This window comes from Leptosomus discolor, chromosome 10 (genome assembly GCF_034619465.1).
Source record: "Leptosomus discolor isolate bLepDis1 chromosome 10, bLepDis1.hap2, whole genome shotgun sequence".
Classification (NCBI taxonomy): Eukaryota; Metazoa; Chordata; class Aves; order Leptosomiformes; family Leptosomidae; genus Leptosomus; species Leptosomus discolor.
Window position 1 is genome coordinate 11,584,279 of NC_141400.1, and position 27,318 is coordinate 11,611,596.

General features: G+C 61.4%; 3 protein-coding genes across 4 annotated transcripts; all 3 read left to right on the forward strand.

The window, feature by feature from the left end:
• Window positions 1-2,154: 2,154 nt before the first annotated feature.
• SLC34A1 (solute carrier family 34 member 1) lies at window positions 2,155-6,696 on the forward strand. 2 transcript variants are annotated; one of them, XM_086470924.1, is made up of 14 exons: window positions 2,155-2,199; window positions 2,271-2,361; window positions 2,586-2,702; window positions 2,861-3,043; window positions 3,473-3,601; window positions 3,677-3,820; window positions 3,930-4,041; window positions 4,129-4,324; window positions 4,541-4,636; window positions 4,752-4,851; window positions 5,100-5,267; window positions 5,638-5,754; window positions 5,912-6,036; window positions 6,142-6,696. In XM_086470924.1, exons 1-14 carry the CDS (start codon window positions 2,155-2,157, stop codon window positions 6,694-6,696), a joined length of 2,178 nt encoding a protein of 725 aa, XP_086327050.1. The 2 variants fall into 2 exon arrangements, with proteins under 2 accessions (XP_086327050.1, XP_086327051.1); XM_086470925.1 differs by lacking the exons at window positions 2,155-2,199; window positions 2,271-2,361 and having other exon boundaries at window positions 2,600-2,702; window positions 4,734-4,851.
• A 900-nt stretch (window positions 6,697-7,596) lies between these two features.
• LOC147414788 (alpha-2Da adrenergic receptor-like) lies at window positions 7,597-8,684 on the forward strand. Its single transcript, XM_086470936.1, has one exon. The coding sequence runs from the start codon at window positions 7,636-7,638 to the stop codon at window positions 8,662-8,664; it is 1,029 nt and encodes a 342-aa protein (XP_086327062.1). The 5' UTR covers window positions 7,597-7,635; the 3' UTR covers window positions 8,665-8,684.
• Window positions 8,685-12,849: 4,165 nt separating this feature from the next.
• GRK6 (G protein-coupled receptor kinase 6) lies at window positions 12,850-27,298 on the forward strand. The gene is made up of 16 exons (XM_086471084.1): window positions 12,850-12,901; window positions 16,257-16,352; window positions 18,998-19,110; window positions 19,425-19,502; window positions 19,755-19,855; window positions 21,149-21,241; window positions 21,555-21,618; window positions 22,231-22,371; window positions 23,064-23,254; window positions 24,062-24,099; window positions 24,239-24,328; window positions 24,420-24,628; window positions 24,908-25,045; window positions 25,298-25,435; window positions 25,596-25,730; window positions 27,248-27,298. The coding sequence occupies exons 1-16, from the start codon at window positions 12,850-12,852 to the stop codon at window positions 27,296-27,298; spliced, it is 1,728 nt and encodes a 575-aa protein (XP_086327210.1).
• The last annotated feature ends 20 nt before the right edge of the window (window positions 27,299-27,318 follow it).

Consider the following 27,318-nt stretch of genomic DNA (forward strand, 5'->3'; position numbering starts at 1 on the left):
GATGGCCTGTGCCCTGGGCAGGTTGTTGCCATCTGCATTGCATGAGTGTGGCTGGGCCTGATCCTGCCACAATAGCGCTGCCATTGTGGAGCAGGGCAGCTGGCTCCTGCCCCAGGCAGATAGAGGCAGAGCCAGCAGGTCGTGCCAAAGAAGCCTTCCTCCTCCCCTCAGGGAGACCCTGTGTGGGTGGCTGCTGAAGTGACCCACAGGAGCAGTTCCCTGTAGGGCCCCTGCCCCGGCCTGCCTGGGGCTGTGGGTGCTCAGCCCTTGGGGACAGGCCTGCCTGGTGGCAGAGGAACGCAGCACCCCTGGGTGCTGAGCATCTCAGCCTGGTGTGTGGGTACCCAGCGTGTGCCCAGCCTGGCATCCCTGGCGGTGGCTGTGCTGGGCTGTAACGCTGAGCCCGGCTCTGCCAGATCTAGCTGTGCCCTGTGGGTCTCCATCCCCAGCAGCCCTGTGTCCCCAGAGGTCCCAGACCCAATCTGCCATGGAGACGGCCCCTCGACAGCAGCCAGGAGATCCCTCCATCCTCTGTGTGTGCTTCCTGGCTGTGCCCTGGGTCACCGCTCCGTCACCACTGCCTGGCCAGAGGCAGAGGGGTGGCCCAAGGCAGCCCTGGGGCTCACCCAGGGATGGGGGGGGCATGGCTGCCTGGTCAGAGCCCCCCTGTTTCTCCATGGTGCTGCTCAGTCCCATCTGTGGTGTGAAACCGGGGAAAATAAAGAGCATTGCCTGGATGCGTGTCCCTCTCCTTCCTCCACTGCTGAGGCCGGACTCTTCTTTTCCTGGCAGCAGTGTCCTCCCAGCCCCCCCATACCCCACGGAGCACCCCCGGGGCCAGGGCAGGGCTGGAGCCAGCCCTTGCCTCCGGTGCCACCCTGCCCAGCAGCAAGGGGCAGTGCCAGGAGTTTGTTTTCCCGGCACCACTGATGCTGTAGGGGAAGCTGTGGGGCCGGCATGGCTGAGGACTTCAGCCCTGACCCTGTCAATGAGTGACAGCCAGAGCTGCCAGAGCCTCACTGGGTTAATGATTGTGGGGGCAGCTGGCCAAGAGCCCCTGGGCATGGGGCAAGCACGGACACTGGCCTCCTGCCCACTGCAGCCTGGCACAGGGCTCTGCTGGTGCCACCAGCTGCACCCCCTGGCCAGAAGGGTCCCCAGGTCCTGCAGAGGCAGGACATGTTCCCTCCTGTGGCGCCTCCGGGGCATTCAGCTCCATCAGTTTGGAGGTTCAGTGATGCCTCAGCCGTGGCAGGGATGTCCCCAGGCTGTCCCAGAGCACCCTGGGGTACCTAAGGGATCTCCCCTTGCTCCCCCCATACAGTCGCAGTCTATGGTGGTGGGTCTGGGGAGTGTCCGATGCCGGAGAAGTGAGGATGTGGCAACCGCATGGCCCCTCCGTGCCCGCTCCCCCCAGGCACCAGGGCTGGAGGGGCCTTTGGCTCCTGGCTCTCCCCCAGGGCAGACGTGGACACAAGCTGTCCGGGTGCCTTGCGGGTGGATGGAAACTTGGCCAGAGGTGCGTAAACCGCGGGTAATGATAAACGGCGTCGAGGAGGTGGTGACGGCAGCGCTGGCGTCGTTCTGCTCCTGCCCACCCCGGCATCACATGTGCTGGGAAGATGCAGGCTCTGCCCCACGCAGCCCTCGCAGCGTTGCTGGCTGCTCTGTGCTGAGCCACGGGCACAGGCTGAGCCGGGCCACATGCCACTGTCACCACCAGTGACAGGACACTGGGACCACGCTGGTGCCGACGTAACCCACCACCAATGTCCTGGTGGTGAGGAGGGCGCATGGCCTGGGCAGAGCTGGCTCCCTTGCGGCTGGTGCTCAGATGGCTCGAGGATGGTGGATGTGCGTGTGGCCTCACCTCCAGTTTGAGATGCTCTGGCAGCACCACCACCAAGCCCTTCTCCTCCTCCTCCTCATGCAGGGGATGAAGCACCTGGCACTAAGTGATGGAGAGCTGAGGCTGCTCCGGAATCACCCCTCAGGCACTGGGCTCCAGCACTGCTCTGGCTTCGCTCCCCACCACACCAGCTGCCACTCACCCAGGGGCGATGCTGAGCCTCGGGCAGGCGAGGCAGGGTGTGCCAACAGCATGGTACCCCAGGGGCGCATGCCCCATCCTGGCCCTGGGCTGCAGCTGACGGGATGCTGCAGGGTTACCCATTAACTGCAGGAATTTCTGGGGAGGAGGTGAGCAGCGAGAGCGGAGGCGAGGGGCAATGTGTGGCTCCTTAGACTTTGCTCTTGGCGTGAGTATAAAGGGCCACGGTGCCCCGTGGGCCACTTCAGTGGAGGGACGCATGGATGTGGCATGTGGACATGGTGCTGCCCTGAGTGCCCGGCCATCCCCAGGTGAGCAGGGCCCTGGGCAGGAGGGGTCCCCTCCCCATGTCCCCTGCCTGCCCTTGCAGGAGCTCACTGGGGTGGGACAGTGGTGGCCGGTGGCCCAGGGGACCATCGGGTGATGGGATGGTGCTCCTCGGTGGTGCCAGCACCTCAGGGATTCGGGGGCAGGTGGTGGTCGGTGCGGTGCAGCCATGGCTCTGCCGCGGTGACGCGCGGCCGCCTCTGCTCAGCCTCAGCAGGAGCGATGCTGCCCTACCGGAGGGAGAGCCCAGCCCTGCCCCGCTGCCCAGTACGGGGAGGAAGAGTGGTGCACGGGCCCCAGTTCACCTACTGCCCCAGCCCTCAAGGTAGGTGCCCCCTGCCCTCCTCCTCCTCCTCTTCCGTGCTCCACCGGGCTCAGCTCAGCTTATGGCCAGACCCTGGCCCAGGCAGTGCCTGGCTCTCCTCTCTAGGGGGGCGTCCCTGTGAGGACAGGGCCGTAACATGGATGCCCCCCTCTCCCCAGCTCTGCACCGGCTGCCGGGCGCCCACACCTGCCCCTTCGCCGTCGGTGCGGTGCCTTGCCCTGACCATGGCTTCCCCTGCCCCGGCTCCCCGGGGCGCCTGCGCGAGGGCAGGGAGCGGTACGAGCTGGATGCGCTGCCCTGGCAGGGGCCCCGGCTGGGCTTGGATGAGCTACAGAAGCCAGGTGAGAACCCTGCGTGGTGGGCACACAGCACCCAGGTTGGGGAGCACCCCCAGAGACCTGCCAGAGGCACCCAGGGGGGACCTCAGGGTGCCAGGACTGTGGGCCTAGGAGAGCCCCAGCTTTGTCCCTGGGACTGGCAGCAATTCCTCCCCACTGCCCCGCAGCGTCAGTCCTCCCAGCGTGGTGAGCTGCCTGACAGCGGGGGAGACCCTCAGCTCCCTGAGGTGCTGCGGGCAGAGCCGAGAGGCAATGGGGGTGTTTGGCACAAGGTGCTCCAGGGTGGGAGGAGATGGAGGGGACCCAGGGAGTGGTGGCACGGCTGGGGACATGAGCCTCGTCCCACTGGGAGCACAGGAGGATGGCGTAGGGCTGTGGGAGCCTGGAGCCGTGCTGCGGCCAGCGTTTAACACTCTCTCTTGTCTCGCACAGAGCTGGGGTGCTGGGCCAGGGTCCAGTCCATCTGTGTCTCCCTTCTCAAGGTGCCCCTGATGTTCGGGTTCCTGTACCTCTTCGTGTGCTCCCTGGACGTGCTCAGCTCTGCCTTCCAGCTGGCTGGAGGTAGAGTGGCGAGGGTGTCTGGGCAGCTGGTGGCATCCACCGTGCTGGCACCCTGTCACTCATCCTCTCTTGCAGGCAAGGTGGCTGGGGACATCTTCAAGGACAATGCCATCCTCTCCAACCCAGTGGCTGGGCTGGTGGTGGGCATCCTGGTGACTGTGCTGGTGCAGAGCTCCTCCACCTCCACCTCCATCATTGTCAGCATGGTCTCCTCGGGGCGTGAGTACGCCTGGGGGGCTCCCGGAGACCTGAGGCTGGAGGACAGGGTGGCTGGATGGAGTCACCCTGAGCCAGGCCGTGCAGGGCTAGTGGGTCTCTCTGTCCCCAGTGTTGGAGGTGCGCTCTGCCATCCCCATCATCATGGGCTCCAACATCGGCACCTCTGTCACCAACACCATTGTGGCCCTCATGCAGGCTGGCGACCGCAGTGAGTTCAAACGGTGAGAGCTGGTCAGGACAGAGGGGCCTCGGGGGGCTGGGGGCTGCTCCCTGGAGGCCACCCCATGCTGATGGGCTCCTCCACACAGGGCCTTTGCCGGTGCCACAGTGCATGACTGCTTCAACTGGTTGTCGGTGCTGGTCCTGCTGCCACTGGAGGTGGTGAGCGGGTACCTGCACCACGTCACCCGCCTGGTCGTGGCCACCTTCAACATCCGCAGCGGGAAGGATGCGCCTGACCTGCTGAAGATCATCACAGAGCCCTTCACCAAGCTCATCATCCAGGTATCCTCAGTCATGGTGTCCCCAGGCTGGTGGTGGTCCCCCAGCACTGATGTCCCCACGATGGCAATGATGTCCCCAGCACTGGTGTCCCTTTGATGGTGCTTGTATCCAAGTGTCCCCAGGCTGGCAGTGGTGTCCTCATCCCAGTGAAGATGTGCCCAAGCTGGGGGTACTTTCAGCCCCCAAGGGCCCTCTCCAACATGTGTGCTGTTGCAGCTGGACAAGTCGGTGATCACAGGCATCGCGACAGGGGACGAGAGCCTGCGCAACCGGAGCCTCATCCGCGTCTGGTGTGGCCCCGCACCCCCACAGGTGAGGTGCCTGTGGCCCTGCTGGGGCCACCAAACGATCCCACTGAGGGTAGGTGGTGGGCAGGGGACGGCTGAGGTTGCTGTGGAGCTGGCTGCAGCCCACCCTCTCCCTGCAGATGGCTGCTGTGGTGCTTGCCCCCACCCCAAACTGCACAGCTCCTGGCCACTGCAGCACTAAGGGCATTGAGAGCCTCCACAACATCACCAGGCAGAAGTGTGAGTAGGTGCAGGGGCGTTGGACAGGGCTGGAAGGCACAGGGCATGGGGCTGGGGCGGTGCTGGTGGGGCTGCGGGGCTGTATGTGGGATGGAGGAGTGCTGGGCATGGGGCTGGAGTCGTGATGTGGGGCAGGGCTGGGAGATGTTGGGGCTGGGGTCCAGGTGTGGGGCTGTCTGGGGCAGGCGCAGGTTTGTGAGCGGGGCTGGGCCAGCCCCAGCCCCTTGCCCAGCTGTGCTGTGGGGCAGGCGAGCACCTCTTCACTGACACACCGCTGCCTGACCTGGCTGTGGGGCTGGTGCTGCTGGCTGGGTCCCTGGTTGTGCTCTGCACCTGCCTCATCCTCCTGGTCAAACTCCTCAACTCCCTGCTCAAGGGGCAGGTGGCCAAAGCCATCCAGAAGGTCATCAACACTGGTGAGTAGGACAGGGACCGCCGTGGGGTGAGTGGGATGAGACCCTGCCTGCCCCATGGCCACCCATCCCCATCCTCACCTGCCATCTGCAGACCCAGCCCTGCCCGACCCCCATGCCCCCTGCCTGCCCCGATCCCCACACTGCTTACAGCTGCCATGGCCTCCTGGTGTCCACATCCTCTTTTCCCAGCCATCCCGGCCACTAGCCACCGGGCTGGCCTCATAACCACAGCCTGACCCTGTAGCCAGAGCCTGGCCCCATAGCCCCCTCCCCAGCACCATGTAGGAGCCTTGGGCTGCTCCCAGCTGATAAGTCCATACCCATGTCCATGCTTGTGTCTGTGCCCGTGCCCATGCCCATGCGGTGGCAGACCTCCCACACCCGCTTAGCTGGCTCACCGGGTACTTCGCCATGGTGGTGGGTGCTGGGATGACCTTCGTGGTGCAGAGCAGCTCTGTCTTCACCTCGGCCATCACACCCCTGATCGGTGAGTCCCAGCCACAGGTGGTCCCTTGCCATGTCCTGGTCCACCCACAATTGCTCGTGGGTGCTCAGAGGGGCGCTCGGAGGCGTGCTTCCTTGGGAGAGTGTGGGGACATCGCTGGCAAGGCACCATGGGATGGCATGGGGTGTCTCTCCCACAGGCCTGGGGGTCATCAGCATCGAGCGTGCCTACCCGCTGACCCTGGGCTCCAACATTGGCACCACCACCACGGCCATCCTGGCTGCCCTGGCCAGCCCAGGGGACAAGCTGGCCAGCTCCTTCCAGGTACGGGCAGCCTGGGGCCATGGCCGGGTTGGCGGGGGGCACTGGGCAAGGCAGGGGCTGGGGGAAGCCCGCATGCCCGACCCGACAGAGATGCCGTCCCTGCAGATCGCCCTCTGCCACTTCTTCTTCAACATCTCCGGCATCCTGCTGTGGTACCCACTGCCCTTCACCCGCCTGCCCATCCGCATGGCCAAGGCGCTGGGCGAGCGCACAGCCAAGTACCGCTGGTTTGCCGTGCTGTACCTCATTGTCTGCTTCCTCCTGCTGCCCTCCCTCATCTTCGGCATCTCCATGGCTGGCTGGCGGGTGCTGGTGGGGGTGGGCGCACCCTTCCTTGGCCTCTTCTTCTTTGTGGGGCTGGTGAACGCGCTGCAGGCACGCAGCCCCGGCCGCTTGCCCAAATGCCTGCAGACCTGGGACTTCCTCCCCGCCTGGATGCACTCGCTGCAGCCCCTCGACCGGCTCATCACCCGGGCCACCCTCTGCTGCACCGACCGCTGCCGCAGTCCCGAGGGCTGGGAGGAGCGTGAGGGCCCTCCCCGCGACAAGGCCAGGCTGGGGCTGGACAACCCCGCGCTCCCCTACCCCGAGGAGATGCCCAGCCCCATCATCCGGGTGGGCTCCCCTCGCCTGCCCCTGCATGGTGCCACTCGGCTCTAGCCGGCACTGGACACCCGGGCCACCGCTCCCACGGCCACCCAGTTTCTGCTGTCCCCACTCCATTGGTGTCTAATAAACGCCGAGCACCTGCGCCCCGGGTGTGTGTCTCTTCACAGAGGCTCCCGCCTCTGCAAACCCTGCCGGACCTGCCGCCAGAGCCACCGGTGCCAGGCACCCACCATCCACCCCTTCACCCATACACCACCGCTGCATAGCCAGCCCCCCCGGCCCAGTGCCCCCCACCAAACACGCTGCTGGTGCCGTGGGGGCACACGCTGACGATGCCGCAGATGAACCCTGTGCCCGCAGTTTGCAGCCAGCCTGTCCTGACGTGCCGCAGGCAGCATCTTCCACCCACCCCATCCCCGGAGGGCTGAGCCGGCAGGGTCCGTGCTGCACCGCTATGTGCCATGGCAGGGTCAGGGAGCCGGGCACAGCACGGGGCAGCTGGCGACGTGCTGTGGTGCTGCTGGGCTGGGGCTCAGCGGGATGTAGACTTGGCACGGCCAGGCAGTGTCCCCAGCCCATCGGGTACCCCGACACCCATGGCAGGAGCCCGTTAAGTGTTGGCAATAACCGCTTCTCCCACTGCCCACAGATGCTTGGGCTCCTGCCAGCGATATCAGCCCGTCCCTCCCTCCTTCCCTCCTTCCCGCCCGCCCTCCTCCCGAGATGCAACCAGCGGGGCTGGCGTGGGAGCCGCCCTGGGGCTCCCAGCACCACCGTCGCCCCGCATGCCTGGCTGGGTGGCCACCAGGCCAGGACGACCCCCGCCTTGCCACCGGAGTGGGTCAGGACGGGAGCAGCGGCGGCCGGGATGACCCCTGGGACTCAGCGATGCCAGGGCTGTGCCACAAGATGCAGCTGGGCTGGTGAGCGGGGCATGCGCGGCGGGGTTCAGCCCCATGGGGCTTCGTCCACCTGAGGGGCCGGGCCAGCATGGAACCAGACGGTGCCCTCTCCAACGCCTCTGGTAATGGCAGCGCTGCCGGCAGCGCCCCGCACTCGCCTGCGGCCACAGGGCTCATCCTGCTGGCCACCCTGGCCGTCCTGCTGGCCACACTGGTGGGCAACGCGCTGGTGGTGGCAGCTGTCTCCACCAGCCGGGCCCTGCGGGCCCCACAGAACCTCTTCCTGGTGTCCCTGGCCTCAGCAGACATCCTGGTGGCCGTCCTCGTCCTGCCCTTCTCGCTGGCCAACGAGGTGATGGGTTACTGGTATTTCGGTGGCCTGTGGTGCAGCCTGTACCTGGCGCTGGACGTGCTGCTGTGCACCGCCTCCATCGGGCACCTCTGTGCCATCAGCCTCGACCGCTACTGGGCTGTCACCCGAGCAGCCAGGCTCAACCTGCGCCGCAGCCCCCGGCGGGTGAAGGGGATGATCGGGGTGGTTTGGGTGGCGGCAGCCCTGGTGGCACTGCCACCGCTCCTGCGGGCCCAGCCAGGGGGTCGGGAGTGCCAGCTGAGCCAGGAGACCTGGTACGTGCTGGCCTCCTGTGCCGCCTCCTTCTTTGCCCCCTGCCTCGTCATGGTCGCCGTCTACTGCCGCATCTACCACCTCACCACCCGTCGGACGATGGCCCTCCTCGCCACCCGCTCCCCGCGCCCCACCAGCAGCAGCAAGAAGGGGCCGGGGGTCGGGATGACGGGCTGGCGGCGCCGGAGCCAGCACCAGAGCGTGTTGCTGTGCCGGCAGCGGCTGGTGCGGGCACAGGAGCGGCGCTTCACTGTCGTGCTGGCGGTGGTGATGGGGGCCTTCGTGCTGTGCTGGTTCCCCTTCTTCTTCACCTACAGCCTGGGGGCTGTCTGTGGGGAGGGCTGCCGTGTTTCCAAGCCCCTCTTCAGCTTCTTCTTCTGGATTGGGTACTGCAACAGCAGCCTCAACCCCCTCATCTACACCCTCTTCAACCGGGACTTCCGAGCTGCCTTCCGACGGCTCCTCTCCATCCCCCGCCGGCATTGCACTTAGGACCCCGCTGGAACACCGAGGGATGCAGCCCCCGCCCTTCTCAATGCTGGCAGCACCTGGCCCCACCACAGACCCCGGACTGCAGCGCTGGTGTGCATCTCGAGGTACTTTTGGAAGCGTGGAGTTGAATAAAATGAGGCCAAAGCCTGTGCCGGGAGCTGGCGTCTGCCTCCGGGGAGCCCAGCAAACAGCACCCATCGCTGGCACCTGGGTCACTCCACCCATCCTCGTTGCAGTGTGGGTGACCTGCTGGTGGTGACAGCTCACCACAGCAGCTCCGGCGAGTGCCAGCCCTCCCCACTGCCAGGCAAAACCAAGAAGCCCTGCACACCCATGGCCCTCAGCATCCTCTTGTGCAAGGGATGGACCTCACAGATGCTGCAGGAGGGACAAACCCCCCATGTGGCAGCGTCACCAATGCTGGGCTGAGCTGGCCATGCCACCACAGCAGCACAGTCCGAGCCCTGTGCCTCTGCCGGCACAGTCCCCTCCGGCTGCCCATCAGCACAGAGCTATGTCATGCCATGGCGGCTCTGTGGGGGCATATATGTACCCGACGGTGGGGTATGAGGGGTGCGGGGCTGTGGCACAACACCCCACATCCTGCCCAGGGGCTTCACCGGGATCTTGCTGTATGAGGGAAAGGAGGAATGACATCCCAGTGCTGGAAAGGCCGTCCTCCCTTGGGAGAGTGTGGGAGGTGGGACCACATGGGAACAGCCTCCAGCACAGCCTGAGGTGTGAGGGGGCCATGGGGAGAAATTATGGGGCGAAGACCCAGGGGCAACCACATCCCCCCGGGGGCAGCAGCCACCCCACGCCTGCCCTGCCTGGCTCACGGCCCTGCTCTGCGCCGACACCGAGGGGGTCAAGGGCTGCTCTACTTCTCCAGCTTTGCCACTCAAAATAGAAAATCTCAAAACATCGGACTTTCACTCGGCTAAAAACAGCCACTGGCGCCTGAGAGCCGGAGCCCAAGGAACGCCAGCCCCCCCCCAGCCCCTGCCAGCCCTTGATAGGGAAGGCGCAGCTCAGCCGCGGGGTCCCAGGGGCTGGAAGGGGTGGGGGTACTCGCAGTGGTGAGGATCCCCGGGCCATCCCCTGTACTTGCTGGCCCCATGCGTGGAGGCTCATGGCATGAGCTTTGAGGCTGGCAGAAGCTCCTGGTGGAATTGTGCCGGGACAGGGGCCCAGCGCTGACCCCCCAGAGGCAGCCGGCCCCGGCAGTTGAAGCCGTGCCGGCACCATCTGCGGAAGGAGCTGCCCTATCGCTGCCGCCTGGCTTCCCCTCCTGCGGCCGCCTTGCGCCTTTTCACAATTAAACAGCACTTTGCTTCTAAAAATACCCAGGGAGAGGAGGGCGCCTGATGGGGACTCAGCCAGGCCGGCTTGGTCAGGGAGAGGAGCTCTCGCCGAGGGCCACCAGCCCCGTGGGCAGCACCCCAGGGCCCTGTGGTGCCATGGCTCATGCGCCCTCCCCTCACCCTTGCCCAGCCCTGCCGGGGCTGGCCAGAGAACCAGGCACCATCCCTCCTCCTGGGCACGAGTGCGCGGCTTCGGGATGCTGCAGGGCAGGAGGGGCTTGGGACTGGCTGAGGTGGGGGCTCGCAGGGACCCCCCATGCTTGGGCAAGGAGTCGCTGGCACATCCAGCCTGTGCTGGCATCGAGGCAACATCCGAGCCACAGAAAGGAGCTTCAGGCTATGTCTAAAACATCAAATCCCAAGGGATCTGATGGGGCCGGGGTCCTGGAGTGCCTGGTTCCCCCCTTTGTCGCAGGCACTACTGGGGTGCTCTGGGAAGAGCCCCCCCCCCCAGCATCTCCCTCTGCATCACCACCCAGCACATCGCCCTGCCTGCAGCAAACGGGTCAAGCAGGTCCCTCTGTCTCTCCGCAGCGGCCCTTCCCATCCCGAGTTTGTACCAAGTCTGTTTAATGCCCCAGAGCGTGACCCTTAGTCCTGCCCCACTCGTGAGCCACCGCGACCCCAGCACTGCTGGGAAAGCAGCACCCCCCGAAGTGCTGAGTGCCCGACTGCAGCACCTGCACTCATCTGCCTGGAACTGCAGCCTCCACTTTCAGGCTGTTTCTCCAGTTTCTCAAGATTATTTTGAATGACTCCCCTGACAGGCTTGGGTTTGGAGCCCTCCCTCTCCAGCCGCATCTCCTCCACAGAAGTAAAAAGCAGAGTCCTGGTTCCACCACCTGGGTTGCCTCCAGCTCTGTTGGGGACACCAGGACCCCTCTGGACACTCATGCTGCTCTGGCAGCATCCTGCAACCAATGTCTCTTGCTGATGGCGGGAACAGTGCTGCAAAATGCCAGCTGGGAGGAAACAGAATGTAGCAACCTAAGGGTTAAGCGTGCAAATGCACAGAAACAAAGTCATCGCATTCGGAGCTCAAAATAAGTGCGTGCCACCTTTAAAAGGAAAGCAGCTGTAGAAGAAAGCTCACAGTATGAGCTCATCCCTCACGGCAGAGTGACACGGGAGATCACCTCGGAGGTATGGTAGGGCAGAGCATCCTCATCCTCGTTACCGCTGCGGGTTCCTAACCAGAAGATCTGACGCCTGATCTCCAGCAGATGCTGAAGGGCACGGAGGACCACAGTCAGTACCAATTGCAGAAGCAACGAGTGCTTGGAACCATTTGTGTTATTATCAGCCTCATTACAGCCTGAGGACACGAACCCCTTCCCTCATTCTCGCTAGCATGGCCTGGCCAAGCAGCACTCGTGGGCCAGGCTGGTCCCCAGCAGCAGGTTGCCATTGAGAAGCCAGCAAAGGAACCTGCCCATCACCACGTGCTCCTCCACACCCCAGCTACCACCAACCTCGCACCTGGGGCAGCCCCACTGCCACCACCAAGGCTGCAAAGAGTCATCACCCGTGGGCTGGGGTGAGAGACACCCGCACCCAAAAGCCAGGAGCAGAAAGCAGGGCAGGCACAACTTTCTAATGGGGGAGTTAATGAGCGGTTTCACACCTCAGAGAAGCAGGGAGCCAGGCAGGTCATCTGCAGGACAGACAGACCACCAAGGGGTGCTCGAGTAAGACAGAGCTCTGCAGAGAAACCAATGACTCATTTGCCGGGGAGCAGGCGGAGAGAGGTTCCTCACACCACAGCTTGTCTTCAGATGCGGTGGTGCTAATTGAAGTACCAGTAAAAAAAAAGGGCTTTTAGAGCAAGTTGTTGGAGCGAAGAAGCCTGCAGGAGCAGCGGCACTCGCTCAAGAGGAACATCACAACGGCCGATGAGCAGCCACTTGGGGTCAGCCCCAGCAGGATGAGGCTGGATGAATCCACATCCCACCACCCCCCCCCACCAACGGCACCAGGGGATGAGGAAACCCCAAACCTCCACAGCAGCGGTGACCACGGAGCCCGGGCACAGCACCAGAGCTTGCGTCACCCACCGCACAGCGCAGGGATTGACCAACACCGGGGTGCTTGGAGGACTTTATGGAGGCCATTGCAAGCCCATGGCCAAGCTGCAGAGGGGGAAGGCTCCCCTAAACACGTAGCAGCCGCTTTTAAGAGGCGCACAGAGAACCTCGGAAACCTCGGACCCACCAGCACCCACAGATCTCCTCCCGGGTGCGCCCACGCTCCCTACGGAGCCCCGCCGCAAGCCGCCCCTTATAAAGAGCCGCTCGGCCCCACCCCCTCAAGGAACGCCCCTATCACAACCCACTTTGCAGCGGAATGACAGCTCTCCGCCCAATCAGATGCTGCAGGAGGCGGGTCTCTTCCTGTGGCGTGCCCCGTTGACGCTCGCCCAATCCGTTCCCGAAGCGGTGGCTGCGCTTGCTGAGTGACACCTCGCCCTCCAATCAGCACTCGCCCCCTCTTCCCGGCAGGGCTCTGCCAATGGCCGCCGAATGACGCGCGCTTCTTTCTCACGGCCCCGCTCTGCCACACCTCCGCCTGCCGCGGGGCCAACGGGAGGCCAGCGGCGCGGCGGAGGGGGCGAGGCTTCTTGGGGGGTTGGGCCAATGGGAGCTCGGCGCGGGAGGAGCGTTGGCAGGTATTGGCGGGCTGGGCGCGGGTGGGCGGGGCGCAGCCGCGGCGGCGGCGGCGGCGGCGGCGGCGGCGGAGGGGGGAGGCGGTGGCGGCGGGGCGCGGGCCGAGCGGAGGGCAGCGGCGCGGAGCCGGGCGGGAGGCGGCGGCGCCGCCCGGGCCCATGGAGCTGGAGAACATCGTCGCCAACACTGTCCTCCTCAAGGCCCGCGAAGGTGAGCGGCGGCGCCGGCCGGACGCCCGTGCCCGGAGCTGGGTGGGGGGCCGCGGGGAGGCGGCAGGCCCGGTCGTGGAGAGAGCCACGGCGCCCGGGAGGTGCTGGGCGGCCCGTGGCCTGAACGATGAGCCCGTTGGGCCGCCTCCTAGAGCGGCGTCCACTCGCCGGGGCTGCGGGCAGGCGGGCTGCAGGCTCCGGCCATGTCTGTCCCGGGGCTCGGCTCAGGGCTGTCCCTCCCGGGAGGGGGGTCGCGGCCTTGGCCGCCCGCCGGGAGCGGGGAGGTAACGGCGCAGGTTGGGCACAGGCTGCCTCAAGGCATTTGGCTCTAAATGAAGCCCTGGTGCTGGGTGCAGCTCCGTGCAGCTCAGCGCCCCGTGCTGGGTTGCCTCCGGGGGGTGCTGAGCCTTCCCAGGGTGGCCTTGCTGCCTCTCCGTGTGGAAACCGGCTGGCAGCCCCCGCCGGTGATGGCAGCCTCCAGCGTTACCCCTTCCAGAGGCTGCCCTTGCTCCTCTGGCAGAGGGGAAAAGCAGCTTTAGGAGAAAAAGTTGATTTCAGGCTAGTAAACTGCAGCTTCCCACACAAAGGCCGATCCCGAAACTGCAGTGGTGAGCCCCACCCCTCCACCACCTTCACACCAACCGTGGCCCCATGTCTGCTTGGTGCCAGGGGCTTTGCTGCAGGGCCATAAACCTCCTGCTGGATTCCAGGGCCTCCTCGGTGTAGGATACAGCCTGCCAGCCACAGGGCTGTCCCGAAGGTACAGGGAAGCTGCGCAGGGAAGCCTCGGGATGGCTTGAGGAGAGAGCTGGGATGTCTGTCATACAGGAGCCTGGTCCTTTGCAGAGCAGATCTGATTCAGGCAGGCGCCGGGGAGTTCATTAAATCACGTAAAGTGGTGGGGAAGTATAGTCCCTGCTGGCCCACGGTGTGCAGCTGGCCAGACCAAGTCATTCGGGAGCCTGAGGGGCCTGCTGAAATCCAGTTAGAGAGTTTTGGAGATTAGATTTGTGGGAGCAAAGAGCAACAAAATTAAATTGACACAGGCAGAAACATTTTTGAGCTGCTTGAAAACCGGGCTTAGTGTAGGTACTTTAGGCACGGTGATCATGGTGGACCATGACGTTATGGTTCATAATGGCAAGGTTTGGTTCCAGACAGAACCAAATAGCAGCATTTGTGACCTCTTAGACATGAGGCCCTGCTTCACACAGAGTGACCGACCAGACTGGCTCCTGTTGAGCCTTCGGCAGAGCAGGCCGGTTGCTGATGCAGAGCGAGGTGTCGGACGGCTACTGCGGTACTTCCCGGTGCTCCTCTGGTGCCTCTCCCTCGGCAGGCGGTGGGCAGTTTGGCTGCAGGCAGACGATCCACTGGCACACTTGTGCCGCACCCTGGCCTGCGAGAGCCGCGGGTGGCTGTGCTGCCCATCCCCAGCTCTCACCCGTGGCTGGGTGGCCGTGGTGGCCACTGGGGTGAGCTCTGGCAGCCTGTGTGATGACAGAGCTACTTTGCTGGCTGGGTCCAACAGCACCACGTGCTTTGCCTTAGCCCGGCCTTTTTGGGACCCTCCTTGTCTGGTGTGGGAGTGCAGGGCTGAGATTGCCCTGGATGTGCTGGGGGGGCTGCTGACGGTCATCTTCAGTAAGATGACCATGCTCTACATTTCCTTCAAACTCTTCTAGGAGGGTTTCACCCAGGGAAGGAGAAGAATCCTTCCCGTTGTCCCCTTGCCTGCTCGTCTCTGGCAGAGGGACAACAGACCAGCTTTGAGCTGTCACCAAGCCCTGAAGCTCCCAAAATGGGGGCGCTGGGAGGTTGGTGTGCAGGAGACAAGTTCTCTGCTGGGCTGTTTGCTGTGGTGATGGGAGGGCGGGGAGAACCTTGTATGAAGGATACTGGAGCCTCCTTCAAAGCAAACAACTCAAGGAAATGCAAGCTGCTGGTCCTCATCCTCTGGGTGCTGTGGGGCACAGCTCTGCCTTTCCTTGAGCACTCTTGGGGTGAGGATGGCTCGTCCTCCCGTGCCCTCACTAGTTGTCTCCATCTGTTTCGTTGCTGCAAGCCGTGGCTGGCAAGAAGGTGTCTGTGCTGCTGGTTTCTTCCACCCCTGCTTACCCTTGACTCACTTCCTTCCTGAGTTTGTACAATCGTGCGGCCCAGCTGCTGGTGTGGGGCAGATGTAGCGCAGCGACCTGCGGCGTGTGTGGGGCTCAGACCTGGGACTGGCCCTGCAGGAGGCCGGCTGTGATGGGCCCATCCCACCTACCTGTCCAACCAAGGCATCCTGCAGCGCAGGGAGCTGGGTGCCCAAGGACTGTGTCTGGGGTTTGGGGCTGAATTGCATCCGCAGTGGAGGAAAGTGTTATGAAAGTGTTTCTCAAGAGCCGATAAATGGTGTTCAACCCCCCCTGATTTCAGAAAGCTGTGCCTTTGGCCCAACTCCCAACAGGATGGTTTAATGTACTTCCAAAGGGAGGTGGGATTTTGTGTGTGTGTGTTGGCACCGGGCAGGGGAAGGCAATCCCTGGAGGCTGGCTGATCCCAGCAATCAGGCGTACAAGTATTTTGGTACTTAGTGCTTGCTATGATGTAAATTTTTTGGTCTATTTAGAAGCTTTCCCACCCTGTCCTACAGCACTGGGCATTTAATCCAGCAACTGAAGCTGGAATAATATCTGGTTCTTGGATCTCACTTTTCTGAGACTGGCTTATCTCTGGAGAAAGGTGGGAGTGTCCCCACTTCACAGATGGGAAACTGAAGTGATGAGCCCCAGGCGATGCAGTAAGTTGTCTGTGGAGCCGGGATTAGAGCAGGAATTCCTGTCTCCCAGCTTCATGTCCTCTCTCTGTGAGCCCCTCCCTGGAGTAAGCAATCAGTCTGGAATGAGTAGGTGGCATGAACATCATTGCTACAGCAGGAAGAGCTCCATGCTGAGCAAGGCTTCGCCTCAATAGAGGTGATTAGTTATGCAGAGGTCCTGAGGACAGGCCTGGGAGCCAAGAACTCTTGTGCAGGCGTAGAGTAACCTGTGGCTTTAGGCACTCCTGCCTCTGCCCCTCTTAAATACAAGTTAACTGAGATGTCCAGGTGAAAGGTCTTCATGTTCTTGGTTGGGACTTTGTTCAGCAGCCAGAGTGGTTGGTCCATCTGCTTCATCTGGCAGCCAGAGGCTCTAACACGTTTGTTCCACCAGCCAGGAGACGGCAGTACCACTTCGGTCTTGTTTTCCTTGCCTGGGCTTGCTTGTGTAAATGGACAGAGGGTGTCTCCTCTCTCAGCTCCTGGCAAGGCTAGGCTGCAGTCGGACGTCCTTGCTTCATAACTCATGGTCCCGATTTTGTGTGCTCTGCAGGTGGTGGCGGAAACCGGAAAGGCAAGAGTAAGAAATGGCGCCAGATGCTGCAGTTCCCCCACATCAGCCTCTGTGAGGATCTTCGACAGACCCTTGGTGAGACATGGCAGCTCACAGGAGCCAGTACCCAGGCTCCGCTCCGGAGTGGGTGTGGTGCACCCAAAATTGAGCTGTGCGAGAATCAGGGACATATAACGGGGCAAGTGTCAGCCAAAGCCCAGCCAGGATCACTCAGGGTGCAGGGAGAAACTATGGGTGGGTAAGTCACAGCTGCACGGCACTCGCCAGGGCATTAATGCCTGTTGATGTACCCACACACCTTCTAGACTGTGGTGAGCTTCACTAGAGATATGCCACATTCTTTGTGCAAACAGACCTGCTTGGCGTTGCGGAGTTTTTTGGAGCATCACTCTGGGGTGCTTTTGCATAAATAACAAAGGTCCTGATAATGTCCTCTGGACTCCCTGTCTGGGATTCAGCCCTGCTCTGCAGACCTTGGCTCCTAACACTAATGCAGCAGCTTTTCTCAGGCAAAACTGGGTTCCTGCTGCGCGGTTCGGATGAGAATGGTACGGTTGGCAGGGCTTGACCTGTCATTTTAATACTGCACTTTGTACTCTTCATGGTTTTAATGTTGTTTGTGCAGCAGGCTTGGTCCTGAGATCATGTGAAATTGTTTTGGGGCATGAAGAGTGGGAATGCTCTGCTTCCTGGGAAGGGGAGAGCTTAAGTTGTCTACTCCAGATTCAGCTGCCAGCCAGAGGGTGATACAGTGCTGGCTTTGTTTCAGAGCAAGTGTCACTGAACTCAGTGGGTTTGGGAGGTTTCTGCAGCTCCAGTCCACAATTCCACCCTGCCCAGGTTTTCCAGGTGCTGGCAGACCCAAGGAGAGGATTGGCTCCCTTTGGGGGCACCTAGGCCTGTAGCACTTGGAATAACTCGACCTGCATCATCCACACTGTAACCTCCAAGCTCACAACGGCCTGGTTCTGCTGTTGTGCACGCCGTACCATCTCCTGGGGCCTGCTTCACAGCTGAGTGTGGTCAGATGGGGTCTCTACCCTTGGTTTTCCTGCAAACTGCCTCTCTGGAGCAAGTTCTGAGCACCAAACACAGCTCTGGCATGGGTTCTCCTTGCAGCTCCCATCTTGGCCCTCCCAACCCCCATCTACTTCTCTGACTTGTGTGCCCTCAGCAGAGCTTTCCCTCAGCTGATGCCCGTCCTCTGCCTGCAGCCGCCAATCCTGTGGGTGTCATGATATGTTTTCCAGCACTGAACTTCACCTTTGTTGTGCTGCCTGTTTGCCAGTGGTGAGTGCTGGTGGTCAGTCTGTCTCTGCTGTCCCACTGTCCAGGACAGTGACCTTGTGATGCTTTGGGAGGCAAGTCCCTCCCAGCAGCTGGCTGTGTCCACCCATGTCCCCACTTCCCCTGGCGAGCCACGCGAGAAGTGCTTCTGGCCCAGGTGGCGGCCACCTCGCTCGGTTTCCCCGTGGGAAAGGCAGCCTCGTTCCTCATGCTTGGGTCACTCTTTGGCTGGAGTGGTTTTGTTTTCCCCTTGCAGCCTGCTAGAAAGGCATTTCTTTCCTATTCTGGAGGGTTGGCAGGACCGTGGGCCTGGTGGGCTGGTTGCCCGCTGCAGAATTAAGCTTTGTGCGCCCTGACCACAGGGAGCAACCTTGTGTGAACCAGGGCAGCGGCGGGGGCAGCCGAAAGCTTCTGATCTCACCGGCAGCAAACCCTCGTCCTCCCCAGCTGAAGGGAACTCCTTCCCCTGCAGACGCAAGGAAACCAGCCGGTGCGGCAGAGCTGGCGAGGCGGCCTCCTCCCCCACCGCAGCCCGGCCGTCTCTGCGCTCTCTGCACCCTCAGGAAGCCGCAGCTTCCTCGGGAGAAACTGCTGCGTGGGGAGGGGAAGGCCAGCAGTACCCAGCGCTGGCGGGGTGCTGGAACGTCCCCTGCAAGCTAGTGGATGGCTGAGCATCTGCACCCCAGGCAGCCCGCAGCTCTCGGTGGCAAGGGTTGTAACAGAAATCTGTTCTGGCCCGTGATCAGACAACGTCTTATGAGTAGAAGGGGAGGGAATAAAAAGCAGAGAACTGGAAGTGCTCTGGGTAGCGAAAAGAGATTTGTGCCCGGGCTGCCAGACTTCAGAGAGGGGTAGGAGGAATCCAGAGGGCAGTAGGAGCTGACGTACAAGCAAGTGGGTTGGGGGGGGGCTCTAGTAGCTGTGTGCAGCGTGAACAGGACATCTGTGGAAATGGTGCCTCCTATTTTGATGCTGCTGCTTCCAGCAGGGCCTTTGGGAATGTGAGTGGTTTGTGAGAGTCATCAGAGCAATTCTTGACCTGGAAGATCTGCATCGAAATAAGCTCAGTGTGTTCCTCGTTTTCCAGGGAATAGTTGTGTGTCTGGAGTAGTCAGTCGATCTCTGTGGGGAAAGGATTGAGAAGAGAGCCTCCAGGCAAGCAGGAGACTCGAAGGTGCCTTGCTAGAAACAAGAGGGACAGGCTGCACAGAACGGCAGGTCAAACCTCTTTCAGGGAAGATCATCCATAGGGGAATGCAAAAGCTCAGCCATGCTTCTTGTCCCCATTGGGGGTGCGTTTCACTCTCCTGGGATTCTCGGGCGGGTGGGACCTGCGAGCAGCCAGCTGACGAGTCACAAGCCTGGGACCAGGGCAGTGGGCTGTGGCTGCTCCTTTGGGGGCTGGCAGTGAGTGATCTTCTCCCCATTTGCAGAGCGGGACTACCACAGCCTGTGCGAGAAGCAGCCCATCGGGCACATGCTCTTTCGGCAGTTCTGCGAGACACGGCCTGAGCTGTCACGCTGCGTCAAGTTCCTGGATGCCGTGGTAAGAGCAAAGCCTGTTGGGCTTCGTTGGGGAAGGCAGGGATGTTCTTGGTGCCCTGGGCACGGACCAGTTGGCCCTGGGTGCTCTGGCAGTTGCCAGGTACTTCTGGGAACGTAGGGTTTTCCTGAAGGAAAAACCTGTGAGCTGCAGTTTCTCCAAGATAGGGCTGGGTGTTTGCTTAGGGAGCTGTTTGCTGGAGATCTGGTTTTCCAGGGAAACCTCGGGCAGAGGGTGTTGCTGCTCTGCAGCTGTTGCCTGGTAGCAAGGCTCGGTTCCTGGCTGGACCTGCTCCTCACGCTGTTTGCTCTGTGCAGGCAGGGTACGAAGTGGCTCCAGATGAGAAGCGGAAGGAATGCGGGCAGCACCTGATTGAAAAGTACTTGAAGCCAAACGTGAGTACGAGGATTGTGTGGGCTGCCTGCAACGGTAGAGCAGTTGGAAAGCTGACAGCTGTCGTTGCCCATGTCCTGTCATAGCGAACATGCTGGGCAGGATGGTGAGGGCAGAGTACAGAGCCACCCCACCACCTCACAAGCGACCGTTACTGCCTTTCCCACTGGCAGACGGGTTCCTGTGGGCTTCTCCTTCCTGGCAGGACGCTTGGGCTGTGCTCCCTATGTCTGACTCCATCCATTTGTCCCCAGAGTGAGGACCATGTGCCTGAAGTCCCCTCGCAGCTGGTGGACGCCTGTTGTGAGAGGCTGGAGCAGGAACCTTCCAAGGAGCTCTTCAAGGAATCCACTAAGTAAGTTGGAGGGCTGGGGCCTGCCTGCAGGTCGTACTGTGGCACAGGGTAGGTGCTGCAGCTAACTCGCCTTGTCCCGCGTGGTCCCTTCCTCCAGGAGAGCGAGGGCTGGTGCTAAGGCTGGGCCCTGGGGAGTTTTGGGCTAGCAGTTTGCAGCACAGCTACAGGAAAGCAAATGCAAGGAGCTCCCGTGAGCTCTGGGAGCCACGGGCTGCTGCAGAAACCTCGGTCACTCATCTCCAGTCTGCCATGGGCTCAAGTTGCCGGTTGGGAAGACCCCGTTTCAGCGAGCCTCAGCATCTGGCTGTGCTGTTCCTAGTCTTGCGCCTGGATCTCGTAGGCACCCGCAGAGCCGAGCTGACCGCTGCAGTCCCAGTGCCAGCTCTCCTTTCCCACCGGCCGCAGAGGTGGCCGTTGCGGTTGGGTTACGCTGGCTGTTGCTGCAAGGATCTAAGGTCACTTCTGTTCTCATGGCAGAAGGGGTGGCTGAGGTCCCGGCTCCGGGTGCAAAGCAGAAGCTGTTAGGCAAACCGGGCTTACGGCCTCCACCCCTCCCTGAGCAGTAGCTGGAGCACGTTGCCTAATCGAGCACGGGGCTGTGGCAATGGGTTTGCTGCGGCCTTCTGGAGAGCGTTAGCTCCATGTGTGGTAACTGGTGTCGCTGTCTGAATGCGGAGCCTCCGGGCTGGGCCCTGCCTGCTCTTGGCAAGCTCTGAAAGGGGAAGAGCCTGTCCGCTTCTCCTTGATGCATGTCTCCAGTCTAGACACTGAGTCTAAGGCTCTTTACTCCGCTGGGCAGCCCTGGCACCGCTCTCTGAGGCAGTTAGCTCTCTCGAGCAGGATCCCCTGTGGCCTTTTGTGCTGGAAATTCATCTGAAACTGAACAACTCAGCACCTGGTGCTGAACACTGCTAGCAGCTTTCGGCAGCTGATTACAGCCTTGAGTGTGCATTTGCCTTGTGGGCAGAGGGGCAATTGCGGAGTCCCATCGTCCCTCTTTGTGCCACAGCCTGAGCTGGTGCTGAGAGGCCACAATCAGCAGTGCCAGCCCAGTCCCAGGGTGCTGTGTTTGTCACAGCAGACCTCCAGCATGCCTTCCTTTTGCGTCAGGCTTAGCGTGGAGGGGGGCTTTCTGGGCCAGGGCTACGTGGGTGATTCAGCACTAGGCTGAGTGAGGCGATGGCAAAGTGACCGGGCTCTCAGGGCTGCTCACCTCCTCTTTCCTCGGACTGCTGGCTTCTTCCACAGCTGTGATCAGCTCTCAGGAACCTTGCTGGCTTTGCTCTCTCCTAGGCTTATCCACGATTACCTGAGTGTGGCTCCCTTTGCCGACTACCTCGACAGCTTGTACTTCAATCGCTTCCTGCAGTGGAAATGGCTGGAACGGTAATGCTCCCCAGCATTGCTGGGAGACCTGCACCCTCCTCACGTGGGCTGCCTGAGGGGTCCCTTGGGCTCCTTCCCGTGCTGGGCCCTGGCAGGAGCCAAGGGCCTGGCCTTTGTCTGCTCTTGCTCCCCTTCAGGGCCCCTTATTGGCACCATCAGAAGCCCCAGACTTGCTTGCCTCGCAGGGAAGCAAGGTCTGCTTGAGCAGGGGTTCTGGGGTGAGCCACAGTCTCTCAGGCCAGGGCATAGGGGTGGTTTGGGCTTCAGCCCCTGCTCTCTCCCTGCTCCCATCTCACTCCACTTTCCTTCACAGGCAGCCAGTGACCAAAAACACTTTCCGCCAGTACCGTGTGCTGGGCAAGGGTGGTTTTGGGGAGGTGAGTGACCACCATTTCCTCTGCATTCGGGGTACCAGGCAGCCACTGTTCCCTGCTGCCAGATGCAGACCTGGGTTGGCCATCAGGTTGCCACAAGCAGCTGGAGGCAGGTGCTGCTGGCTGCGTGGGCTGTGGGGGCTCTGCGCTGGGCACTGCTGCGCTCTGGGCATTGCATGACCTGTCAGCTCCCCTCTGAGGGGCAGGAGCTCCCCTCTTGCCGGGTGCTGGAGGCGTGAGAGGTGTCGTGCAGGGTAGGTGGCACATGCCCTGTGGTGCATCCTGCCGCCTGGGCAGAGTTGGGTCTGTTCCCCGTGTCTTGGCAGGGGAAACTGCGCTCTGAAAACTGTCACTGTCAGGCTTCCTTCTGTTTCTGGAGTGGCCTTCTGTCTTCCCAGGCACCAGCCATGGTGCTGCTATGGGTGGCAGGGGCATCTGTGTCATCTGGAGATGTTGCTGCTCCCTGTGTCCTTGCTTTGACAACGGGCTTCTCGCTAACCTCAAAGAGGGGGACAGTGACATCTTTGCTTTCCCGTGCCTCTTCCTGAGAGCAGAACCTAGGCCTCCACGCTGTAAACGGCAGCAGGAGGGTGCTGAGCCTTGTCTCTCCTCCAGGTTTGTGCCTGCCAAGTGCGTGCCACAGGGAAGATGTATGCCTGCAAGAAGTTGGAGAAGAAACGGATCAAAAAGCGGAAGGGAGAGGCCATGGCCCTGAATGAGAAACAGATCCTGGAAAAAGTGAACAGTAGGTTTGTAGTAAGTACATAGGAATTGCTCTCACTTTGCTGCGGTGGTTGATTCTTTCTCCAACCAGCCGGCCTGGCACCTCTGTGCTCCTTCACCCAGTGTGGAGAGGCAGGAGCAGGCCCTGCCCATGGGTAGGGTCCTGGTGGCCGCAGATCTCTTGCAAGGCTGGGGTCTGGCAGGACCTCCTACTGCCTCCACAAGATGCTGTAAATACCCCCAAAGTCAGGCCCAAACACCCATCTGGTCTCAGGCACCTTCTTAACCTCTGGGGCACAAGAAAGGAGTGAGAACTGTCTCTCCAGACAGCCAAGTGGGCAGAAGCCTAGCCCTGAGCCGTGTGGTGGGGAGCTCTCTCCCTGCCTGCACTGCAGTATGGACAGCCTGAAACCTCCCTTTACGGGGGATTCCTCAGACGCTGCCCCAGGGTTTCTGTTGGGTGCTGCTTGCCCCTGGAGGGGGGCAGTTCTGGCTCAGGAACATAGTGTCTTCCCTATCTGAGGAAAGCTGGGGGTGTGCAGGGGCTGCTGGGCACTTCCATGTCCTCCCCGGGTTTGCGCAGTTCCCCCTCTGCCTCCTCTGCTGGCAAAGGCCCAGTCCTGCTGCCCACAAGTGGCTGCTTGGGTGGCAAAGTGCCCATCAGAGTGTGCACACCTCCCTCTTCCAGCTGTGTCTTCTAACAGCCTTTCTGCCCTGAATTGCAGGTGAGCTTAGCGTATGCATATGAAACTAAAGATGCTCTCTGCCTAGTGCTGACCCTCATGAATGGAGGGGACCTCAAGTTCCATATCTACCACATGGGAGAGGCTGGCTTCGAGGAGCCCCGGGCAGCTTTCTATGCTGCTGAGATCTGCTGTGGCCTCGAGGACTTGCACCAGGAGAGGATAGTGTACAGGTGCGCACTGCCTGGCCCCTGCTGGGAGACCTTGTATGGGCTGCAGAAGCAAGAGGGTTCCTGCTGCTCTTACTAGCCCAGCTGGGTCTGTCTGCTGGAGAAAATAAGCTCAGGCTTGAAAGCATCACAGAGCTGGCTGAGAGGCAATCGGGAGCAGAAAGCTGATCTCGTGGGAGAGATGGGAGAGCTTAGCTTGGCTTCCTTGTGCTGGTAAATGATGGCCAAGAACAGGATGTGATCACACTGTGAATTCCTCAGGGCAGCCACTTGGGTGCTTAACTCGGCGGGCAGTATTGACACTAGAACAAAGGAGGGTAGGCTGCCCCAGTGTGCTCAACACTGAGAGCTGGGCAGGAGGGAGAACAAGCTGGCTGTATGACTATGCTCACCGGATTGTGTGGTGCAGCGTTAGGGACAGCACGGCTAAACACAGGGACAGAAAGTCCCTTCTGGTCCTATCCTGCGCCTTGCCCTTGGGTAGGGTAAGCAGAAGAAGCCCCTGCTCCTTCTGTCTTGCACAGGCTGCCCTGCAGTCAGCTCTGCCCCTGCAAAGAAAGGATCAGCCACAGGCTCGCCGCTTCCTTGCAAAGGGTTGAAGGTTGTCATGACCTGTCTCTCTACCTGCGATGAGGGAGCTTGCAGGGCTAACTCCGGGGCAGGGCGTGAGGGGAAGGTTATTTTACTGTGCCTGAGGCAGGGGCATTACATCCCTCTGCTGTTTATCTGTGACTTCTTGAGATGTCACTGTTCCTTGTGTCCTTTGCTTTGACAACGGGCCTCCTGCTAATCCGGTCCCTTCCTTCCTAGGGACCTGAAGCCAGAGAACATATTGCTAGATGACCATGGTGAGTGCAGGTCAAGAGGAGCCCTGGGCCTGGGTCCTTCTCTCTTCCTGGGCTTGAGCCAGGGTTACTTTGTGTTCTTGGCAGCTTCAAACATTGCCCTTTGCCCATGTCCTATTAACTTGCCCCCTCCTCTCTGCAGGTCACATCCGTATCTCAGACCTGGGGCTAGCTGTGCACGTGCCAGAGGGCCAAACAATCAAGGGCCGGGTGGGGACAGTTGGCTACATGGGTAAGTGGCCCTGGTTTAATCAAAAGGTGGGCTCTGACTGCACACGCGCTCTCCCTGCCTTCACATGTCCCTCACCCCTGCTCCTGTGTAGCTCCAGAGGTGGTGAAGAACGAGCGCTACACGTTCAGCCCAGACTGGTGGGCTCTGGGCTGCCTGGTGTACGAGATGATCGAGGGACAGTCCCCCTTCCAGCAGCGCAAGAAGAAGATCAAGCGGGAGGAGGTGGAGCGGTTGGTGAAGGAAGTGCAGGAGGAGTACTCGGAGAAGTTCTCGCCCTGCGCCCGCTCCCTCTGCACCATGGTACGGCTGTGCATCCCTGTCCCTTCGCTCCCACCGCCCCTTTGCACGCAGCAGGAGAACCTCAGGCCTGCTCCCTGTAGAGGTGCTAGTGGCAGCCAGGTTCTCTGGCTCTGATAAGACCGTGCGGGAGGGTCCAGAGTGCCTTAATTCCTCACTTTCCCAGCTGCCTAGCAGGTCCACACCGTCCCTGAAGATCTACTGCAAGAGCCTGGCCGACTTCAGGGCTGTGCCTGCCCAAAGCACCCTCCACCCAGGGCACTGATTTCCTTTGTGTTGCAGCTCCTGTGCAAAGACCCTCTGGAGCGCCTGGGGTGCCGAGGAGCTGGGGCCAAGGAAGTGAAGGAGCACCCTCTCTTCAAGCATCTCAACTTCAGGAGGCTGGAAGCAGGCATGCTGGACCCCCCCTTCAAGCCAGATGTAAGTGCCAGTCTGTGTCCTTGGTCTCTTCAGTCACTGGTGCTGTCAAGGGAAGCAGGAGCCCTGGGGTGGCTCATCTGAGGAGATGGTGCCCATCCCCTTCCTGCTTGTTACTGGAGCCTGGCAGAATAGGGGTCAAGCAGGCTCTGGGCTGCAGGGTGAGGGGGTCCAGGCTTGACCACTAGCCATGGTTGTTTGAGGTGGTGGCAGCTTAGTGGATCCTGTCATTAGAGCAGTCTTTGTGCTGTTTAGCCTCAGGCCATCTACTGCAAGGATGTTCTGGACATCGAGCAGTTCTCCACGGTGAAAGGGGTGGAGCTGGAGCCCACAGACAACGACTTCTACCAGAAGTTTGCTACGGGAAGCGTGCCCATTCCTTGGCAGAACGAGGTAGGTTTGCAGGACAGGTCTTTGCTCCTGCTCGTGCCCGCCACGGCCGTGTGCAGTGTCCCACAGGGTTCGTGCTGTCCCTGCTGCTCTTGTGCTCTGCTGGGCCCTTGGTGATGGGCTTTGTATGGCAGTTGCTGCAGCCATCTTTGTCCTCTTCCAGATGATCGAGACGGAGTGTTTTAAGGAGTTGAATGTCTTTAGCGCAGAGGGCACAGTGCCCCCCGACCTAGACTGGAAAGGGCAGCCTTCTCCACAGCCCAAAAAAGGGTTACTGCAGCGCTTGTTCAGCAGACAGGTAAGAGTGTTTGCCCGGTGTTTCCTGAGCCCGATCCTGCCTGTGCCAGGCAGATCTGGCAGGGAGGTGGGCACGAGGGGGAATCAGGCGAAGTCTCCCCCTGTGCTGGGTGTCCAGACCCCAGGGCTCTCAGGGAGACCCACGCAAGGCTGCAGAGAGCCAGCCCTCGCCTGGCCGACACTACCCATGCTGGGGGAGGCGAGGGGGCTGAGGATGGAGTGTCCTGGCTAAACATGCTGCAGTCACACAGGGAGAGGGATGTTGTTGAAGGCACTAAAATAGCAAGTCTGCTCCCTTCCTACATGAATAATACCATCCTTGAATAAGTTCTTGCTCTTGGAATGGGCTCCTGGGCTCCCCAGAGCATTTCTGCCAGACCTTGAGCAGGCAGAGAGCGCAGTGCTTTCGAGGGATGAGGAGAACGGAAACGTCTTGCAGCTGCTATGGGCTCACTTGCCTGCCTGTCTCCTCTGCCCAGAACAGTCTTTGCCTTCTTTCCAGGACTGGCAAAGTCTGGGCTGCTGCCTCTCAACAGCTGCTTGCAGCTGTGGGCCTCGAGCACGGTTGGCTCTAGACCCACTCTCAGCCACTCGGTGCTGACTCCTGCTTCCCTGACGAGCTCCCAGTTGTGTTTCACTGTTCGGTGGGCTGCCCTAGCCAGAGCCAGCTCTGGGCTGGGATACTCAGCCCTTCCCGAGGCAGGTGTGACCTGCTGGAGGACGGGCAGCTGCCTGTAGCAGGGGTTGAGCTGTGATTTGCCACGTGTTTTCTCTTTCCAGAGGTGAGCAGTCTCTCCTGGCTGCTCTGCTCAGGGAAATACCCGGTGGCCCGCGGACGTGGCAAGATCTGGGAGAGAGGAGTGTTGTCCTTCAGTGCCTATCCCCTTCCCCCAGCAGAGCACAAGCTGCTTGTTGTTCTAACTGCCCCCTGAGCCACTAATCCCGCTTCCCTGCTCTCGCTGCCTTCGTGGCGGAGGCCCTGCCCTCAGCTTGAGCCAAAGCTGCCCCTGCAGCTTCGCTCTCAAGGGGGCTGTGGGAAGTTTCCTTCACTCCTCTCTTCAGGTGCCCAGGACACACAGAAGGGTTGAGAAACCAGGAAGGGTTTGGCATTGCCCTGTGCTCAGACTCCCGTTCCAGCGAAAAGGGCTTCAGCTGCTTCCGCGGCCGGCTGAGCCCTGCGCGGGGCAGACTGTCTGTGCTGGCACTGAGCTGTCTCCCGGGGTGGCTGCAGTCCACAGAGCCCATCTTCCTGCCAGCTTCTGAGCTCGTCAGCTGCGTGCTCATCAGTCTGTCTGCCAGGAGCTGAACCCCCAGATGCAGCTTGACTGTTTCTCTGCAGACTGGGGGTCCCCTCCAGCCCCTTGCCTCTGTGTAGCTCTCCCACACGCAGGCCGGGGGAGGGGGGCCTGGCCCCTCCCTGCCAGAGGGCAGCTGTAGGCTGGGTTGTGTGACCATGCTCATCCTCTGCTTGCTGTGCTCCTTTCTCCCTCCTCCCTCTCCTTGCCCTTCTGACTTCAGGACTGTTGTGGAAACTGCAGCGACAGCGAGGAAGAGCCCACACGGCTGTAGAGCACAGCTTGTACTCCAGC

Coding starts and splice junctions, on each gene's coding strand:
- SLC34A1 (XM_086470924.1), top strand. CDS start 2,155: ATGCTGCAGGGTTACCCATTAACTGCAGGAATTTCTGGGGAGGAG. Junction 4,325..4,540: donor TCACCAAGCTCATCATCCAG/GTATCCTCAGTC, acceptor GTGCTGTTGCAG/CTGGACAAGTCGGTGATCAC. Junction 5,268..5,637: donor CCAGAAGGTCATCAACACTG/GTGAGTAGGACA, acceptor ATGCGGTGGCAG/ACCTCCCACACCCGCTTAGC.
- LOC147414788 (XM_086470936.1), top strand. CDS start 7,636: ATGGAACCAGACGGTGCCCTCTCCAACGCCTCTGGTAATGGCAGCGCT.
- GRK6 (XM_086471084.1), top strand. CDS start 12,850: ATGGAGCTGGAGAACATCGTCGCCAACACTGTCCTCCTCAAGGCCCGC. Junction 24,329..24,419: donor GGGGACAGTTGGCTACATGG/GTAAGTGGCCCT, acceptor GCTCCTGTGTAG/CTCCAGAGGTGGTGAAGAAC. Junction 24,629..24,907: donor CCCGCTCCCTCTGCACCATG/GTACGGCTGTGC, acceptor TTTGTGTTGCAG/CTCCTGTGCAAAGACCCTCT.